This window comes from Marmota marmota, unplaced genomic scaffold (assembly GCF_001458135.2).
Source record: "Marmota marmota marmota unplaced genomic scaffold, marMar, whole genome shotgun sequence".
Taxonomy (NCBI): domain Eukaryota; kingdom Metazoa; phylum Chordata; class Mammalia; order Rodentia; family Sciuridae; genus Marmota; species Marmota marmota.
The window spans coordinates 36,596,689-36,617,719 of NW_025999900.1; the positions used below are offsets into that span (position 1 = coordinate 36,596,689).

The 21,031-nt window shown below is 36.7% G+C and overlaps 2 gene segments (V, D, J or C); both read right to left on the minus strand.

Moving 5' to 3' along the window:
* Window positions 1-603: 603 nt before the first annotated feature.
* On the minus strand, window positions 604-1,431 carry LOC125615292. The segment is given in 2 exon segments: window positions 604-1,000; window positions 1,218-1,431. Coding segments are annotated over 2 exon segments (447 nt in total).
* Window positions 1,432-9,180: 7,749 nt separating this feature from the next.
* Window positions 9,181-10,030, minus strand: LOC107144153. The segment is given in 2 exon segments: window positions 9,181-9,729; window positions 9,875-10,030. Coding segments are annotated over 2 exon segments (483 nt in total).
* Between the last annotated feature and the right edge of the window lie 11,001 nt (window positions 10,031-21,031).

The window sequence follows — 21,031 nt, forward strand, 5'->3', positions numbered from 1 at the left end:
ATGAATAGATGAATTCTAGGTAGGGCCGAAGTGTTGGAGAGTAATGGAGGGGACATGGGGTTATAAATCATGATGGATTGTGATGATCATTATTACCCAAAGTACATGAATGAAGACTCAAATTGGTGTGAATAATTTTGTATACAACCAGAGATGTAAAAAATTGTGCTCTTAAAAACAACTAATTGTTTCTCTATATCCATAACCTATACAAATGCTTGGGTATAAAATAAATGCTCAGTAAATATGTTTAATTAATAAAACATGTTAAGGCCTTTGACATTTGTATTTTAGAATAATAATGTATAATAAATGCTTTAGTGCTTTTTCCAACAACAACAACAAAGATGTGTGCTGTGAACATCTTTAAGTGAAGCTATCATTTTAAACTATGATGGGGCAAGATATTTCAAATTTAGACAGCTTTAAGCATTTTCTGTTTGATCTATTTTAAGCCAAACATTGAAGACTGAGAATGTTTTAGAAGAAAGTTGCTGCAGAGACCTCTTTCCAAATGAGATAGAAGCAATTATTAGTTAGAATTGAATCTTCTGATCTAAACCACAGAGTAGGCAGCCACAGTCACTACCTTCTTGTCTGGGCTCTGCAGGTGCATCTCAGCTGGCTTCTGCAGCAGGGCCCCATCTCCTTATAGAGCTCCTGAGTTTTTGTTCAGCTTTTACTATCAATTCAAACACTGTGGGTTCCCTCAGAGCACATAAATACTTTGCTGAGTCTTCCCGCTGTAAGGGTGAAATGGTAAGGCTGATGTATTTATCTGCTCTCCTGAACTGGACAGAATAGCGACCTTCTCTTCTATTTGCACCAGAAGAGCTCTGACGAATAAGGAGCATCATCTTTCCACTGGGAAGTTCTTTGTACCAAAATAAATTGTATGCACTCCGACTTGTTTCATACGAACATTCCAGGGTGACTGCTCCTCCTTCCTGACCAGATGTGGCTGGTGGGACTTGAGTCACTTTCTGGGCCACACTTAATCCTGTGGGAACAATCAGAAAACAGGGCTGAGCCTCTGATGTAGTGAATAAAATATTATAAACATTAGACTAATTTAGGACACAAAACCAAAACAAACTGGAGCCATAGATTGCTTTCCTACATTCCCCGTTTCCTCCTTGAGGCCACATGGAGCACCATATGCCCGTGTGCAGTCCTTTCCTCCTTAACATCCTTAGCCATGTTTGAACCAAACGTACTGGAGTAGAAGTAGATAAAGGCCATGGACACCCACAGCAGGCGGGAGAGCGGCATGTGGCTCATATCCCTCTGCACAGAAGTGGTGATTTCTGCCTCAGACCAAGATTTCAGTGCCTGAGAGCCTGGCAGTGTACATATGTACTTCCTGGGTTCCCATGCTACACCCCCAATAGGAAACGGGGGTTCTTACATTTATAGACCACAAGGTCTGTGCACAGATGTGAGAAAAAGTGTGGTTCACCCCAAACTGTTACTTTGCCTACTTCTCTTTCCCTGGTAACTAAGTTAGACAGAAGCTACACAGGGAGCATGAGAAAAGTCATTAGTGTTGAGGGTTAGAGCTGAGGGAGCTGCAGACGGAACTGGTTTACACACACTGATGTTATTCAGTGGAATAATTTGGAGTATCCATTTAAAGTAGAATTTATTATGAGTCATAGAGTCTCTTTGTAATCTATTTATGGGTCACAAATTTAACACATATTTACTTTTCTCCATTCAGAACCTAATGAAATTTAAAAGAAGAAAATCCTCCTGGGAATTTGTCTTTCTCCATGAAAGGCAATGTTAATCAAAATAGTTACATAATCACTTTCTTCTTCCTTACTGAGTTCTGGAGCCTATTTAAATTTTAAAATTAATAAAGATACATCTAAGTCAATGATAAAAGTGTTGAACTACTATGTAAAGACCACTGACTCCAATTTTAAATCAAATTAAAGCAAGTTTATATTGTGTACACAAGAGAGCTGGCCAGCGACTGTCTCACCTGAAAGCCGGGCCAGAGAACAGCATCTGGTCTAAGTGCAGGGAAGTTTTTATGGTACAAAAAGTTACAAAGGCCAGTGTCTTGGGAACTTAAGCTAATAGGGTTCTGGCATTCATAATACAAGGTCAAATAGCAGGTTAGTGACCACATGGCTTAATATTTCAAGTTATGGAGTAAATTGAGATTCCAACATCAGAATTTATGAGGGGCAGCTGATATTTTAGGGAGGGTTGTTATCTGGTCAGGGGGAGCCAGAATTTATGAGTGTCCACTAAGGTTTTAGGGAGGGTTGTTATCTGGTAAAGGAGAGCCAGGCCTGGGAGAGTTCAGAGCACAGTCAGGAAGTTCAAATAAGTTTAACCCTCAGAGTATGGTCAGGCCAACTAGAAGTCTTATAGTCAAACAGAAATGTATTTTATACATTTTATAGTAAAATATTATAGTAAAACAGAAATGAACTTTTTATAACTTTGTGATGAGATGGCTTTCAATCTTAGAATGAAATTAGGCTGGAGTTCTCAAAAGTTCAATCCTTTGACTTTTAGCAGCTCTTCAGTTGATTATGTTTTTGTAAAAGTACAACAGGAATGAAATATCATTTTTTTGAAAATAAGATGTTGAATTTTATTTACTAGATTTTAAGAGGATGAGAACATTTAATCCTGCTGCCACCACAAAAGGAATCACACTTATTAGATCATATTTTAAAGAACTATTTTTATACCACACATTCTATCCCATTGATCTGAATAATTCAACCTCACTTGCTAAATGGTGTCTATTTTTCTATATTTTTATTTGTAAAATAACATCTTCATAAGCATGCCAAGTCTTTCTGTGACACAAAGCTATAATCTAATCCTGCAGAATGTGTGATTGACTGCAATGATTTAGGGGCCTGTCAACACCACAGAACTTGGTGACTGAATTTCTGCATGCTGCTATATGATGGTGTGGAACATAGCTGTTGATCTTTCTTTTGGTCCCATTGTTTTACTGGGTGAGTGAATATAAAGAGACCAAAAGACAATTGATGAATATAGTTGCAGATATGTTCTCTAAAACAGCTCCAGTTACTTGATACAGATCAATTTGTGGTGCAGGGAAGCATTTACAATAAATTGAGCTATACTTCTCTGTCTCATTTCTCTCTAGGTGCTCATAGGCAACTGGTTTGCAATTTTACAGCATTTTTCCTGAAGCAGATGGACACTGGGATGCCCACTGCAGAAAGGAGAGCAGCATGACTGCAGAATTACCCTCCATTGACCTGTTCCTGCTCTGTGCTGCTGGCAGTTGCAGGTGCAGGGTCTTAGCAGCAAGCGGCAACTGTTTCTGAAATGTGGTTTCCAGGAGGGTCTTGTTTGGATGGGCTAACACTTCAATTCCAAAATTTGTCCCATCCTTGACACTTTCTTTTGATGTAATTGACAGATAATATTTGGTAAAGTATAAAGCTTAGTATTTAAGGAAGCATTTGAAGAAGAGTGATCATTTAAAAATCTCCAACATTAGTTAATTAGACTGAGATCTCAGGGGCTTGTCTGAAACAAAGTATGAATTCTGACTGTGACTGCAAGTATTCTCTCAGGTTTTGATTGATCTCTTGCCTCCCGTCAGATCCTGCAGTGAAACATGCTCACCACTCCTTGGTTTTCTTACATAATCCCTCACTGCCTGTCCCTCCCACTCACCCAAACCATGAGACTGAAACCTTTACAGAAGCACAGCATCTGCTCAGACAAAAGAGATCCAAACAGGTTCCTGAGTTATGAAATCTCTCCAGTGACAGAAGTGACAATGGCAGCAGAAGTCCAGTCATATTATTTATAATGTAACTCTGTGCTTAGTTTAATTAGAAGTACTGGAAAGGAGCAGTGGTGGACCCCTGAATCCCAACATGCAGCCACATTGTTTCCAAGTGCACAGCTGTCTGTGGTCTGCAACAATCCTGCTACTCTTGTTAAAGAGTTTTCAGGAAGACAAAACCTCTCCCAAAATTCCTTTTCATCTGTGAAACATTCAAAATTGATAATTGTATAAATTTTGTCCAAAACAAAATTTTTCCTTCTTTAGACATTGAATTGAGTAAAGATTCTTCTCCACTTTATGCTGAAAATTCATCTGGAGAAGAAGTTTCTGTTAACTCCTAAATTCCAAAAATTTAGTTTTGTTTGATTGCCCCATAAAGAAACCCAAATGGAAACACTTGAGATATTCTATGGAAATCGGTCCTCAGACTCTCCCTGGTTCCTTAACAAAATTCCCAAACCCACATACCACATGAAGGCACAGAATGAATAGTAAGGTTCCCAGATCATCTCAAATCTCCCACATTTTACATCCTTGAAAATGCCTCAGCTCTAATGCTGACCACAAATTCCAAAACATTGCACCCTGTTTTAGTCTTGTACATTTCAAAACAATGAAAGCTACTCCAATCATGTGCAAAATCTATTCCAAATTAATTATCCAACTTTTAGAACTCCTAGAAAAGAATGTAAAACACACTGTGAGTCATGGGAGTTTACATACAATGTCTATGGCACATCTCTTATTGGTAAGAGCCAATTGATTTGGTTTTTCTTTTTCATTTTTCTCTTTCTGTGTATTGAAAAACTGTGCACTGTGGACTGGTCAGGGAGCTTCTGGCTTCTGTGTTTCAGGTGGACCAGTCTTCATGTTTTGTTTTGTTTTGAGACAGGCTCTCACTTTGTTGACCTGGCTGGCCTTGGAGCCCTGGACCTGAGATCTTCCTGCCTAAGCCTCCATAGTGGCTGGAACTACAGGGGCACTCCACCCCACCAGCTGAATACCCTTTAATTCATGAACTCATTAAAATATTTTTTTCTCGAAAGAAATATTGTTGATATGTGTGTAGCCTAATGAGAATACATCTTGCAAAAAAAAAATAGTTAATAAGGATTCCCTTCTCCATTTGGTGGGCAGATGGAGATCATAAAAACTGTAGTTGTTGCTCTCCACTTAAAATGTTTTTTTTAATTTTATTTCATAAGTCCCACAAGCAAAAGTATAGAAAATTATGTAATTGACTCCTTTTCATCCAGAATATGAATAAACACACAGTAAATTTTGTTATGTTTTCTCTCTCTGTCTTCATTTTTCTCAAGCATTACAGACAGAGCTAAAGGAGTGTCTTCTTTTCCTTCTTCTCTTCCAAAGAAGTAGTCACAATTGGAAAGGTTCCCTACAGGTCCTTTCACATTTTACTCTTACAACTAATTTTGAGGTTTCCCCTAAATAGTTCTATGCGCTATATAACATTCTGACATTTGCTTTTTATATTCAACACCATATTTTTAAGATTCATCTTATGAAACTATGCGTGAAACCACTTCTTTGCTTGAAATAGCTGTGTATTTGCATTGTATGAGTAAACTACCCTTGTCCATCCCATGACTGATTGATTTTTACTGTTATTTTTAAATACTTCTGTATTATTGTAAATGTCTCCTTTCACATATATGAATTTCTTTAATGTAATTGGAATAGCAGGATTTTTAGATTTGTACCTTTTTAACTAGTTGAGGCTAGTTGTTTTCATAAATGGCTGCATAAACTGTTCTTCATGTGGTTGTTTTTCTTCTCTGGAAAAGTAGAACTGCCCCATCTTCCCATATGCTTGACAACTTGATCAGACTTTGATTTTGTTTATCTGATACAAATAACACAGCAATTTCTTTTTTTTCACCTTAATATTTTTTGGTAAATACTATGGAAGTGAATGTCTTACATGTCACAAACATTTCTCTTTCCACTTCTTTGAACTGCCTTTTATAATTTTTTTTCTATTTTGGATGTTTTTTTTAAATTTATTTACAGCAGTTCCTTTTCTAAGCTTAATTCCTACTATTGAAAGAATACTTGCTAAATCCACGAAAAGTCAAAGGACCACACCACACACCGGAATCTCATGCAAGAGATTTATTGTCAGTAGCATGGAGCAAACCTACAAGTCTGTCCCTCCAAGGAGAGCAGCAGCCTTTCAGCATTCAGAGCACCTTTATAGACCACAAGAGGAATTTCATAAGCATGCTTAGGGGTTGCATCATGGGCTGGGATGAGGTCAACGTTTTAGCAAGCACATTCAGAATCGAAGCCTGGAAGTCTCTAGATAAAATGGTTCCTAAATTGAAACCTGAGATCCCTGAATAACATGGCTTCCAAATCAAAACTTAGGAGTTCCTAGATAAAAATGGCTCCCCACCTAAATGACAGACCTGATGCCAATATTGATCTGATGCCAATAACTATTATCTGGGTTATGTGGTTGGCAAATATATAAAAGAATGTTTCTTATTTTCAATTTTGTGGTAGGGCACACATGCAGGTTAAGAAATTAGATTTTCTTATAAATTCTCTGGGTTGTTATTTCTAATTTTCAAATGACTTTGATAAGTATAAATCTCCTTAGTTTTATAAATTACTCTTCTCTTCCTTTTGGAAATATGTATTTTTTTTTCATCAAAGTTGTTTTCTTTTCCTAAGAGCTTTAAATTTTTTATTGGAGCAAATTGTTTGTAACTTTCTCTTAATAAATTTTAACTTCTACTTCATACAGTTCTGATTTTCAGTATTTCATATCACTCTTTTTATTAATTTTCCCCCTTCCTATAAGAATCTACTGTCAACTTGGTGGCACAACACAAAATTATTCTCTTAGCACAAAGGGATACATATCCCAAGCAAGTTTTATTAGGCTAAAATCAAGGAATAATTCAATATTTGCCTTTCCAGCTTTAGAGGCTGTCTTCATTTCCACATTCATTATAGAGTTTTTGTTGTTGTTGTTACTCTATTATCTGTCTCTCTCTTATAAGGATCGCTGTGATTAGTCTGGATCTACTGGGTAATCTAGGACAATCTCTCCATCTCAAGATCTTTGAGTTAATCACTCCTGCAAATTCCTTTTTTCCATATACTATTTTATTGAATTGTGTCCCTCCAAATCATATTTAAGTCCTACTTTTGAGTACTAATGAATATCATCTGATTTGAAAATAATATTTTTTGCAGATGTAATTAGATTCAATGAGGTCATGCTGAAATAAACTGGATTGCCAGTAATATATGATTAATGCCCTTATAAAAAATAATGTCATGTGAAGAAGCAGGGACTCACACAGAAGGAAAATGATGGGAGGAAACCCAGAAAGAATATGAGCATCTACAAGCCTGAGACTATCAGAGCTAGCAGACATGCTGGAACAGATCTTCCTTAGAGCCTTCTAGGGGCATAGACTTGCTTGCACCTTGATTTCACATGTCTGGCCTCCAGCACTGTGAGACAATGAATTTCTATTGTTTTAACTCCCCCAATCTGTGGCACTTTGTTATGACAGCCCTAGAAATCTAATATACACCATGTAAGGCTACAAATTCACACACTTTGGACATTGTGATATGGGCAGCTTAGGTGCCATTATTCAGCCTATCACATTGCCCAAATACTTTCTGTTTTCCATTATCAACATTATCAAGTTATTTTTTATTTTTTTTATTTCTTCAAAAATAATTAGCATTGAATTTCTCCTTCTTTTGCTTTGCTTTTGTTCCCTGTTTGATTAATATTTGTACATTTTATTATTTATTGAAGTATGGATTATACATTAAAAAAATGACTGGTAAGTATCAAATTACAGGAGACTTGAAAACTACAAACAACCTTGAAAACTACACTCCTGTCAAGAAATAGAACATTTCCTTCCTTTATTCCATCAAGATCACTTGTGTCTAAACAAATCCTGCTCCATAAATATGACTATTTTCTGCTTGGTTTCTCCATGAATTGTTTTGCTTATTCTAGAATTTGACATAAATAGAATCAAATAGTTTGGACCATTTTATGAGTGGCAATTTTGCTAGGCATAATGTGATTGAGATTTATTTGTATATAATTATGTATATTAATCATTCAGTCCATTTTATAGCTAATTAATATTACATTAATATATACAGCACAACTGATTAAATCTTTTCTTTGTGGGCATTTTCTATATTGATTGCTATTATAAACAAAGCTGCTATGAACATTTTTAAACAAGTATTTCATGAACACAAGTTTTCTCCTTTAAGAAAATGCCTGTAAGTGGCATCCTTGGGTAATAATAGATGTATCTTTGCTATTTTTGCTTTTGTAAGAATTTGCTGAAATGATTGCCCAGTTTACATTCTCACCAGCAATGTAGAAGAATCTAATTTTTTCACATACTTGTGTTGGATTTTGAAATCTCTTTAGACTCACTCAGAAGGTGCAAAAACAATGCACAGTGATATTATTCACCCATCTTTCTCCACTAATAATGCATTATTTAATCATAGCTATGCACCATTATCCTTATGTACTATTATGAAAACAAGGGAATTGATATTGACACAATATTATTCATAAAAATTTAAATCTGATTCTGACTCTTCATTTTTTCTACTATTCCATGAAACTTTTTCACAGCTATAGTTCTTTGTAACCACCCTCCAATCATGACCCAGAACTGATTCATCAGTCCAAATACACTCTCCATGCATACCCTCCCCCCACACAAACTATGACTATTCTGCCATTATCTATATCCCTATATTTTTTCCAATTAAAAATTTTATATAAGTCAAATCATGCATTACATCTTTATGTTTAATTACTTTTTGAGATTATCTCTTCACTCTGTATAATGCTCATGAGTCTCATCCAGATTTTTAGTGTATCAATGGTCCATTCTTTATCCTTGATAAATAGTTTTCTACCATATGGGTGTAGCACAATATATGTATCCATTCATCCAATGAAGCATACCCATTTTTAGATCCATTATTTGTTACGTGTATCATTAGTTTAACCCATTTTTACTGTGTGGTATTTCATAGAAATTCATAGAATTTATTTATAGAAATACACAACAATTCATAACTCCAGATAATGAGCATTTTGTTGTTTCCATTATGGGAATGTGGGTTATTATGGATAAGACTACCTTAAACAAAAATCCTTGTGTAGATATTTATTTTAATTTCTCATGGGCATATATATGGGAATAGAATTTCTGTCCATATAATAAATCATTTTATAAAAAAGTGCCAAAAGACTCTCCAGTATGGTCAGACCAACTTGCATTCTACCAGCAATGTATAAAAGAACCACATGACCTAGAACTGCTTAAATAATGATGACCATCCCAAATACTTTATTATGAATAAATTTTTGCAGGTTGGTTACTCATTAAGTTTATTTTATTTACTCTAACAACCACCCTTCCATGCACCTGCACTAGTGAATCCATACATTTACTCCATCACCTATCTGTGCAAGTGAAAGCCAGTCTGTGTTTCTGTCAGTCTAAGCCCTACAGCAGGGCTTTGCTTGAGCCTCAGCTGCAGGTTTGAGTTCAGGCAGCAGGTGCCTGGAGAGCACTGTGCTCCTGCTGCACAGAAGTAGGTGGCTGAGTCTCCAGGTTGAGAGTCCTTGATGTGCAAGGAGATATGTTTAGCACTTTTGTTGAAGAAAACTGTGAATCTTCCAAATTCTTCTTTTATCCTGACTGAACGTATGGCTACCAATAATGTTGGGCCTTTACCAGGGAACTGCTGGTACCATGGGAAGTAGTCAAATAAACTGTTCTCATAAACACAATCCAGCACTGAAATCCCTCCTTCCTGGACAGTCAGAGATTGAGGACTTTGCTTCACTTGCTGCTGGTCACTTTTTCCCTTCTGTTGGCCACTCACCCCTGCTTGGAAAGATGACAAAAAGTCATTAGGCCAACAAATTAATATTTCCCTCTTAAATCTCCTACCTGCAAGATTTGTCTGTGTCCCAATTTTCCATCTCCCGGTATTAATCACATGAGCTGGGGCTTTTCCTCCACAACTCACAGGTGAGGTGAAGGCCAAGAATTAAAAGTGATGCTCCCAGGATCTTGTCCATTCCTCCAGGAGCCACAGCCCAGTGAGAACCCAGCTGGTCTTCTAGTCTCCCCAGACAGCTGAGCTTCACTCTAAGTTTGCGAGCACTGCAATTCTATCAACAGACTCCACCTTTGCACAAGTAAGTTTGCTGAAACCTTTCTGACAAGGAAGCACTTCCTGTTTTGTCCAAATTTAGAATTGTTGAAAACACATTTAGGGGGAATCAAAAATCCCCTCCTTACACATGGATAAGGATCAGTTTAAAATTTCTCTCTGGTAATCCCCTTCTACTTTTACTTCATTTCTCCTGGAATATTAAAAATCATACTCTATGACAGTTGGGTACATCAGTAGAAATCATTGTATATGACAATAGTGGAAGAGAACAAATCCCCTGAAGCCACAAGATTAGCAAGAATAGAGGAATTTCATTTTTAGTACAAATATTAATAACAGTTTTGAGGGACACAATGGGCATAATACTCCCTTGCAAGCTAAGAGCATGGATCAGAACACACAGAATAAATAGTCCCTTTCTCCTCAGGGAACTTCAATGTGCCTATATTTTACATGACCCTAGAAAATGATAGAAGATAATTAAATAAATGTCAATTTCTTTGTATTATAAAATGTGGATGAGGGAAATTAAATATTTCTAAGAATATACCTGAAGTAAGAAACTAGGAAATACTGGGATTATCACTGCTGGAAGGATTCTGATCTTGAGATAGACAAGAGAACTTGGAAAACTTCTTAACTTCAGAAGATATGAGGCCATGGTTGCCACCCAATAATTCAGTGTTTTGGGTAACTCTCATTCTGAGTTTGAATAAGCATTTAATGCTTTATTCACACTTTATTCTCATGGATAAATTATGAGCCTATGAAGAATCAATTTGACCTTAGAGTCAGAAACTGAGAATAAATTCTAAAGTAATCCAAAACATAGGGATGGGCTATATTATAAGTAATAGAAGTTTAAAAATTAAGGTAGCTATTGTTATTACTAAATCAAAGAGTATATTTTGCTGTATCTATATTTTATGTCCTCTCAAATCTAACCAAAGAGAAATATTATCACAGTGCAATAGGAGACAATGGTCCACATTCCTCAATCTGTCTATTCCCATTTCATTCTAATATCCTAGAATTTTGTGTTGCTTATGTAAGTTTTGTTGTTTTCTTTGTTATCTACTCACATGTTTATTTATTTGGACATGTATTCAACGTAGAATAGTACCCTCTTCTCTATAGGAGATGTTTTAAGATTTCCTGTTCATTCATGAAACAACAAATAATACTGAACTCTTTCTACTATTTTTTTCCTAAACTTATATACCTATAATGAACTTTCTTCTTTCCCCAAAAAGGAAGCACTTCATGGCTTTTCCTTGGCTTATCCAAATTGCCAGAACCACTACTCTTGCACTCCAGAATACTTGTTAAATAAAATAAGGATTACTTGAACAGGAGCACTGTGATAATGAATGCTCATTCTGATAACGGAGATGCTAGTAACTGACAAATGGGCAGGTAGCATATGCAGCATGAATGTGCTGACAAAGGGCTGGATTCATGTCCTGGGTGGGAAGGAGCAGGATGGGAGGAGATTTAGTCATGCTAATCAGAATGTTGGCAATTTAAACTTATGAATTTCATATATCTTAATTTCCCACTTAATAGTCTGACCTCATTTGCCTATAGGAACCTGGAAGACTGGGATTGAAATTGAGGATAAGAAGGGACTGCTAAATATTTATTTGCGAATCTAGTAAATACCTACAAATGAATAGTACTAGCATCTCAGTCATGAAAGACATGGTTCCAATCTTCAGTTGGTCAGTCCCAATAGTCAAGGAGAGCAAAGTAAAACCCACCAAAGAGACATGTGTGTCTAGACAAAATGACACAGGAAAGAATGAGGAAGTCTACTTCTGGACCCAGTCAGAGAAGGGTCTTGACAGAGGAGGGGCTTGGACTGGGTCTTAAACCATGAATGGATTTCCTAATAAAAAGACTAGATTATTGGCGGCGGTTGTGGCTCAGTGGTAGAGTGCTTGCCTATCATGCTTGGGGCACTGAGTTCGATCCTTGGCACCAAAATAAAGATATTGTGTCCACCTAAAACTTTTAAATAAATAATTAAAAAAGACTAGATTATGGAATTCTACACATAGGTTAACTCAGTGTGTCAGGAGATTAGACCATGTAGGGAGGAGAGCATTATAAGCTTTCATTAGAAGTGTTAATATGGCTCTGACCTTGAAGGACATCATGTTCCTTCAAAGAAGTGTTCCCTTCCAAAGTCAATTTCAACCCTGTGAGACCAGGACAATAGATACTATTTAGGTAGATGGATAGATAAACAAACAGATACATGTTTGATGTCCAAATATATTGAAGCAGAGTAGGAGATAATTTACTAGATTTTTAAAGAATGAGCACTCCCTACTTATTAAATATGTGTAAGAGAGATAAACATTAATCTTTTATTTTTAATTTTTAGTTATTGATCGACCATGTTTTTATTCATTTATTTATATGTGGTGCTGAGAAACAAGCCTCACACATGTGAGGCCCGTGCTCTATCACTGAGCCACAATTCCAGCCCAACATTAATTTTCACTAAAGCAGCATTGCCCCTTTGTGGCCATATGTGGATATAACACTGTACAATTTCCTATAGCTTCTTCAAATTTGGGGTTCAACCAAATAAATAAATAACTCATTAAATAAATGGGAAAATGAGCTAGACAGACACTTCTCAAAGAAGAAGTACAAGTGGCCAAAGATTATATGAAAAGATGGGCAGCATTTTAACCATCACAGAAATGCAAATCAACACTATGCTGAGATTCCATCTCATTCCAGTCAGAATGGCCATCTTCAAGCATACAAATATCAATGAAGGCTGGCAAGAAGGTATGGGGAAATGAACATTTATATGCTGTTGAGAGGAATGTAAATTAGTTCAGCCACAATGGAAATTAGCATGGAGGCTCCTCAAAAGCAAAATGGAGCTATCATATGATCCAACTACATCAATCTTCAGTATCTATCCAAAAAGTTAAAGAGCATACTTTAGAGATGCATGCATTCCTATGTTTATTGAAACACAATTCACAATATCCAAATTATGGAACCAGACTAGGGGGTTGTCAATAAATGGACAGATAGAGAAAATGTGGAATGTATACACACAAAATGAAGTTTTATTCAGTCATAAAGAATGGAATTTTGCCATTTGTAAGAAAATGGATGGAACTGTAGAGCATCCTGTAAAGCAAAATAATCCAGACTTAGAAAGATAAGTGTTGTATTTTTTTTTCATATATGGAAGCTAGAGAGAAACATAGGATTAAAAAGATCTCATTAAAATAAGAGAGAGTCCATTAGGGCTGAGGAAGGGGATCAGAGGAAAGGAGGAGGGAAATGGCAAGGGGAAGTACTGGGGAATAAAAGTGATCAAATTGTATTCTGTTTATATACAAATACACTGCAGTAAAATCCACCATTCTGTATAGTTGTGCACCAAAATTAAATGTGCAGCAAAATTATTTTTAAAGGTTGTGTCCAGCAACCCATGGATCAATCAGAGCACTGAAGTACATCTGAATCCTCCTGTTGCGGCCATGATTTCTTCTAATGGAAGGAGATTTTGCCTTTGGTGAAGTCAGCTAGAAACATTTGGTGCCCTCCATTGAAGTGAATCACAGACGGTTCAGAAGGAGTTGGTTGGGATGTTGGATATATCAGGAAAGCATAGGGCTACTGAAATATGAAATTTGCACCACACCTGCCCTGAGGTCTCCTCAGAAGCACATATTGGTCCTCAGGTAGAGTCATTGCATAGGCCCTTTTCCCTCCTATAATATTAATGTCATATCAGAATGAGCCCTTCACACTGAAAGGATCATGTCCCTAAATATATTCTAATTTAGATAATTGTTTTACACCTTTGTAGATACTTCATTTAGTCATCTGTTTTTAACTAGCAATGCTGTGTGTGGTATCTTATTGTGGTATCCCCTTGTATCTTCCTGATGATTTATGATGTTGAATAGAGGTCAACAACCCTTTGCCGTAGACAACCATATCATTTTCAAATTTGAAGGCTATTGATTCTCTGGTTCAACTACTTAGCTCTGCCACTGCAGGATGAAAGCAGTTATTGACAGTATATAAACAGATAGCATTGCTTTGTTCCAATAAAATTTCATAAAAATAGTGAATTTGGCTCATGGTTCATATTTTGTAGAGTAACTTTTCATGTGCTTGTTGGTCATTCATATATCTTCTTTTATTAAGAGTCTGTTCAAACGTTTTGCCCATTTTAAAACTTAGATCTTTGTACTATTTTATTGAGTTGAAAGAGCTCTTTACATTTTCTATATAAAAATCCTTTGAATAATACATATTTTTAAAAGTTGCTATTAATTACTGCCTTGTCTATTTGGTTTATAAAAATATGTTCAAAACATCTGTCTAGAAAAGTTTAAAGAAATACTGACACAAAGTAAAGAAAGCTTAATAATTAGAAAGATCTATCATATTATGAATTGGAAACCTCAGTAGCTTTAGGTTCTCCCAAATCCTATAACAAATTCAATGCAATTTCACTCAAAATTCCAGTAGAGTTTTTGTAGAAACTGATAAACTGAGTTCATAATTTATATGGAAATGCAAACTTGCTTGAATAACCATAACAGTTTTGAAAGGAAGAGGAAATGTACAAGGATCCGCAGTGTTCTTCAGAGATGGTAGTGGACTTAGTTTTCCATTCTGTTTTGTCCCTGATGGAATGCAAAACAGGTTGATAAGGCCTCCTCCAGGATTTTGGTGAAACCACTGCATGTTGATCATAGAGGTAGAAAATTGCACAGAGTGCTGCTGTGAGTTTCTCACTGTGGAACTGGCTTCCTCCTGGAAGATCAAGGCTGGAGGACTCTGATCTATCTACCCATGTCCCTCTCACAACTGATTAAAAACAAGGAAACAGACACAGGTGATGGTTACTGCATCATCTACAAAGCCCTGAAAATGCCCCATCAATTATGAAAATGATAGAAAGTTTGCAAGATTTTGAGCTCCTTTTCCTCCCTCTCCTCCATATGCTGCAGCTGCGGAAATCCTTGATTTCCTCAAAATCAAGGCAGCCCAACTCAAAGCAAAGATGGATGCACAAAAGCCCCAACAGAACACCCAGCAGCCTCTTCATGACCTCACTTAGTGTCTAAGACCGGTGTATCCACCAGACCCTGGGGAGATGAATGTCAGGATTTGACTCTGAAAGGGTTCCTACTCCTGCAACCAACTAATTCCACCTACAAACCCTGCTCAGACCCAGAAACAGCAAGTCCCTTTATAGCCCCTCTGTGCCTGGAGACCCTGTGCCAGCCTAACCCTGGCTGAGAATCTGGGTGGAGCCAGGTGGACTGAGGGGGGCAGGAGCAGGTCATTATACTACTTGAGGGACAATTTCCGATATGCCTGGAATTGTAAGGAGGGTGCAGGGACCTATATGAGGAAGGAGAGGGTCTCCCCCAAAGGAGAACTGCCTCCTCTGTGCAGTTAGATCCTGCAGAGTATTGTGAGACGGTCAGCACCTCTCTAGGGTAATTTTTCCTACTCAGGAGGGGATAAGTCACCTGAGAAAAATATAGTCTGAAGTAATTAGTGAAGAAATAAGAGACAAAGCCAGAATTAGTTTAAAAAGCAGAGCACCTGATAAATTCTTCCAGTCCTGGTAGAAGCTGGAATATAACAGTTAAAAAATGGCTCCAATACTTAACTTTATTTAATGGAGAGCATCAAAGGCAGGGATAAGGTTTCAGCAGATGGAACTTGCTTCATGGTGTCTTGCAGTCAACTGGTTGAATGGCATTTTGACAAGCCACACCCATCTCTTGAGAGGCTGTGTTGCTATGTGGCTGCAGCAGGTCATCCCATCTCCTGAGCTGTGCAGTATCTTTGGCAGAACTTGTTAGGAGTTCATATGTATTTGGCTCGTCTCACTAGTCAGAGTGCCGCTGTGAGTTCCCAGTACCGGACTTTCTCACTCAATGGCTTCCATTCTGATCTGGTCCACGCACCATTCAGCGATGGCTCTTGACAGGGGTGGATCACAGAACATCTGCATAGCTCAACCCAGAAAATAGGTGATTATTCTGACTAAAGGATACTGACCTGTGAATTGATTTAGGTCAAAGTCATTCCAGTCACAAAAAGAACTAAGAATATAAATGCTATCTAGTATATAATTAATGAATCCTTATTATTGTCATATAAAAAAAAGTGGACTGGGACTATTCTGGAATAACCAATATTTGTGGTATATTATTATAAGAAATGGCCATATAGTAGGAGAGAAGGATGGAGAAAGGTTGATCAGTAGCCACTAACTTACAATTAGGAGCAAGTTGAGGTGTGATATTGCACTATAGGGTGACTGGATAACAGTAATTTAGTGTATATTTTAAAAAAGTTAGAGGAAAGGATTTAAAAGTTCTCCCGGTAAAGAAATGACAAAGGTCTAGCTTCCATATTTTCCTTTTCTTTGTACTTTCTCTCTCTTCTCAGTACTGGAAGGGAACAGAAGGAATATTAAAGAAAAATGATATCAAATAGTTTTTAAACAATTTTGAGCCTATACAATAAAGTTTGAATTTTACTATGGTATGTTAAAAAAAAGCAATAAAATTTAAAATCAGAAGTAAAAACAAAGTGTGTTTCTATTCTTTGGAATTCTCCATTTCCTTTTTTCCTTTACATGATTTTCTGTATGATTTGGGAATGTTTTGTGACAAATACAATTAATAATGGAGATTAAAGTTATGATAACAATGTATTTATATATTTGCATTATAGTTGTAAGTTTTGAGGACTTCCATCAAGGAAAAGTCTCCTGATATAAAAGTCACTGGTCCTGTTTTAGAAGGCAGAATTAATGCTTGAAAGGCATATAAAACATAGTCAGCAAAAAGCAGGTTTCTTATGATGATATAGTTTGTCCTCAGACACCCTCATTCTCCCCTCTTTATTATTTATTAATCCTTATTGCCATTCTCAGAGAATCCTTATATCATTCATAAAATATTAAAAACTAGATCTCACAAGGGAGTGCCTCAATTTAAGAAGAGCCTGTGTCAAAATATTTAAGAATGCTCTAGACCTGGAGAATGCAAAATGAACAAGTCAGTAACTTCCTTAATAGTATTTGTGATGTCCTGGGAGAGACAAACATCTCCCTAAATTCAATAAAGGCCTAAATGATACCATAACAAACATGTGCTTTAAACAATGTGTCTTGTCAGGAGCAGCAAGACAGGAACAGGAATGTTACTTCAAGCTTCTATTACAAAACTCAATAAAAAGGTGTGTGCTGAATGCCTTCTGTGGAGGTGACAAAATTGCAGTTACAAAAATAGAGATGATGATGTCTGAAAAGTGATCCTTTGTTTAAGGACAAGAAACACACAAGATGAGCAAGGATGTAGACAGTGCCATCCTTAGACTCTGGCAAGAGGGCCCCTGCCCAGAGCCCCATATTTTAAAGGACCAGCCAAAAAAACCACACTCAGAAAATGTACCAAAGAACAGAAGATGTCTCTGCCACTCACATACAGACACAATCTGTAAACTTACACAACCTCTGTACTCATACCTTCAGGCTCAAGGAAAATACTCCTTCACATAACAGACCCTTGTCTTTGAAAGTGCATTTGAGTAGCAGGAAATTTGGGGGGCTGTGCTGCTGCTAATGTAGAAGGGGCACCTTGATTTGGAATTTGGTGGAACTTTAGGGAAGAGAAAGAAAAATTTGTGAGCTAGCCCAACCTTCCCTCTCAGATGGTGTGGGTACAACTTACATTCTTGCATAATTGTTTTTTATTACTATTTCCCACTATGGGTAAGGATGCATTTTCTTATCTCTTGTCATCTTTACTCAACTGTGCTCCTGAAGAGTGCTAATGAAAACACAATATTCACAATAGTTGCTTATGATGCTAGAAAGTTTTGCCCATTACACAATATTATTTTAATTATACATATTTGTACATTGAACCTGGATAATGATACTGATTATTTACTTCTGCAATTATATAGACATTAAGAATGAGAACGATGAGTAATTGCCCTTTTATCAAAAATATAATTTTTTAAAATTTAAAATAAAATTTTAGTTTCATTTAAATACATTTTATTTCAAATATGAGTTTTTAAGTATTATGTGCACTTTGCTTGTCATCTTTATTAGATTTTAAAAATTTTTTTTAATTTTTAGTTGAACATGGACACAGTACCTTTGTTTTAGTTATTTATTTATTTTATCTGGTTCTGAGTATTAAACCCAGTGCCTCACATGTGCAAGGCAAGAGCTCTACAACTGAGCCAAAGCCTCAGCCCCATTTTTTAAAAAATGTTTTGAAAGAAAATTGTTTTAGAAAAGTTTACATGAAAATATTTATTTTGTTTGCTTGCAAAAGCTAAACTAATTTAAGAATAATCTCAGGGGCCAGGGATGTAGCTCAGGGGTAGAGTGCCTTCCCAGCATGCAAGAGGTCCAGATTCAATCCCCAGCACCTAATCATCATCATCATCACCATCATCATATCATCTCCTGTAGATGGAGTTGCAGACAAAGGGAATGGAAATGAGATAGCTTCTATTTTCACTGAAGTAGAAAATGAAGTTATCTACAGACAATGAAGATGAGATGAACTATTTAAAAAAAAAGAAACACTGTAAGTACACACTACAGGCATGGTGGGGAATAGTGCAGGAAGTAACTTAAGCAGAATAAGGAATCACTAATTGTCCTTGGCTACTCAAAAGGTATTAGAGAAACTGAATTGGAAGGAAAGAAAATAGGCTAGTTTGTAGCTCAGTGGTACAACATGTGCTTGGCATATGTGAGACCCTGGGTTTTATCCACTGCACCAAAAAAATAAAAATAAAATAAATTACAAAATCCCCACAAGATATAAGAAAAAAGATAAAGTGTTGGGGAGCTGGGAAAAAGGAGAGGATGGTTCTGTTAAAGAAAGTGCAGGCCATTCATAAAAAAACAACCTGAAGCTTCCACCTGGAATTTCTGAAGGTCTTTGTGTTTGATTAGGAATGCCTGTTCCTAGGACCAGTGCATAAAGAAGATCTTTTTCTTCCTACTATATTGTCTTTGGAATGGTGGCCTTATACATTTCCTTTAATGTCCATTTCCATGAACTTACCCAGCTTCAAATGAACTTACTCACTTCACTTGAGTGAGTGAGTGAGCTGAAATCTTTTGAAAAAGACTCATTAGAGGAATTTAGCCAATTGAAATCAAGATACTGAATAAAATAATCTCTAGATAATGCAGTTTAGTGGAAAAAAAAACAGTTGTTCTGGGTTTCTTGATGGCTTGAGAGAAGATATTAATGCTGAAGGCAAACCTCTGATTTGTCCCACACTAATCCAACTGCAGGCTTTCCAGCAAGCTATCAAATGACATGCCAGAAAGTAACCAGTTTTTGAGAATCCTATAGCCTAATGTCCTGGAGAATCTTGACTCTCTAAGAATGCTGCCATTCAGAAATCAGGATCCTTCCTTTGCAAAGTGGCAAACACACACTGAGATCTCTTCAGGAACCAAACACTTCCTAAGATTCTACTTTCTCTTTACTGTTGCCTTCAGAGAATAGGCCAAATTCCTGAAATAATTGAGCCTGGGACCCTGCTTCTTTAATCTGCATGTTTCTGGTGGTTTGTGTTCAACTCTGCACAATGGGACTCAGGACATAGAAGTACTCAGCAGCATTGCTCCAATGATCTCAGGGTTTCCTCTGTTGGAAGGAGTTTGCATTCTTCTCAAATTCAGCCTCAAAACAAGCCCATTTCCTGACTGGTACTTAGGGAGAGGCTGGAGGCCAGGACATGCTTGGCATGGGCCAGTAGGGATACGGCTTAGAAGATGAGTAGTTGTGCCTTGGCTCAGAGAGGCTCCTGCAAGAGGGCCTGACTGGACTCTGCATCCTCCTGCAACATCAGTACTGTGCTCAGCTAACACAAGAGTTCCTATTCAGTCAAACCAGGCAGTGTTCCATCCACTGACAAGGCAGTAGAGCAGAATGACATTTCCTCAGGACCAGGGGCACCTTCAGCACAGCAGGGATGCACCCCAAGATTATACATGGCAATAGGTGAGGAAGCAGCAGGCTTCTTCCTGGGCGATTCCTGATAAATAGAATCAGATGACTGGGGACTTGGACTCAGGGGGCTCTGAAGTTAGGGAAGAATGACAGGGGATTCAGATTTCTACTTCAGAATATTGAAGGGACTGTTAGGAAAAGACACTCTCATGAGAAATCTGCCTGCCTCTGGCCTCTAAGATTCTTTATATGTAGTGGTCTAAAAAAATGTTTGAGCAGAGTTCTTCCTTAAAATGTAGGGAAGGAAGGTGTTTTGAGTTTATTCCAATCTACAGGAAAACCAGTTCCTGTTGAGGCAACAGCATCCTCCAGGGGCCAAATAGAAAGCTAAGAGATTTACTGGTTTTATGAACTTTCCACACCTCCTTCCAATCCTCCCAGGGTTGAATTTCAATGCTTTATGATAGGGTACAGAAGAGTATTTATCCTTACAAAAGGATTAAAAAGCAACTTACTAGTCTTTTTTAAAAAGTACTAAACTATGAATTGATAATGGCATGAAAGAATTTTTTAGAGTGAAAAAATAAAATAATAAGAAATATTTTAAATTAATCTTTTGAAAAATAAAAGCCACAAACATCATAGAATTCAGAAAATTAGGTAATATTTGAGTACTTATTATCTTGATGTTATTATATAACAGTTTTTGTTCCTTCCCTTTTTGATGCCATTTTATTTGTTTTATTTTTGTTTTTCAGTGCTGGGGATAGAATTCATACTTCTTAATTGGCTCTCCATGTGACCATACATTTGTGATATTTTCTTTTTTTTCTAACTTGTGAATAAATTTTATTTTTGCAATCAAATTATAACTGCAACCATATAGACTTATTCAGATTTTTGTAACATTTAATTTACAGTTTTGTCAATCCATTTAAAGCTGCAATTTAAACTTAACCTTTATAAGGAAAAGAACAACAGAGAAGAAAGAATT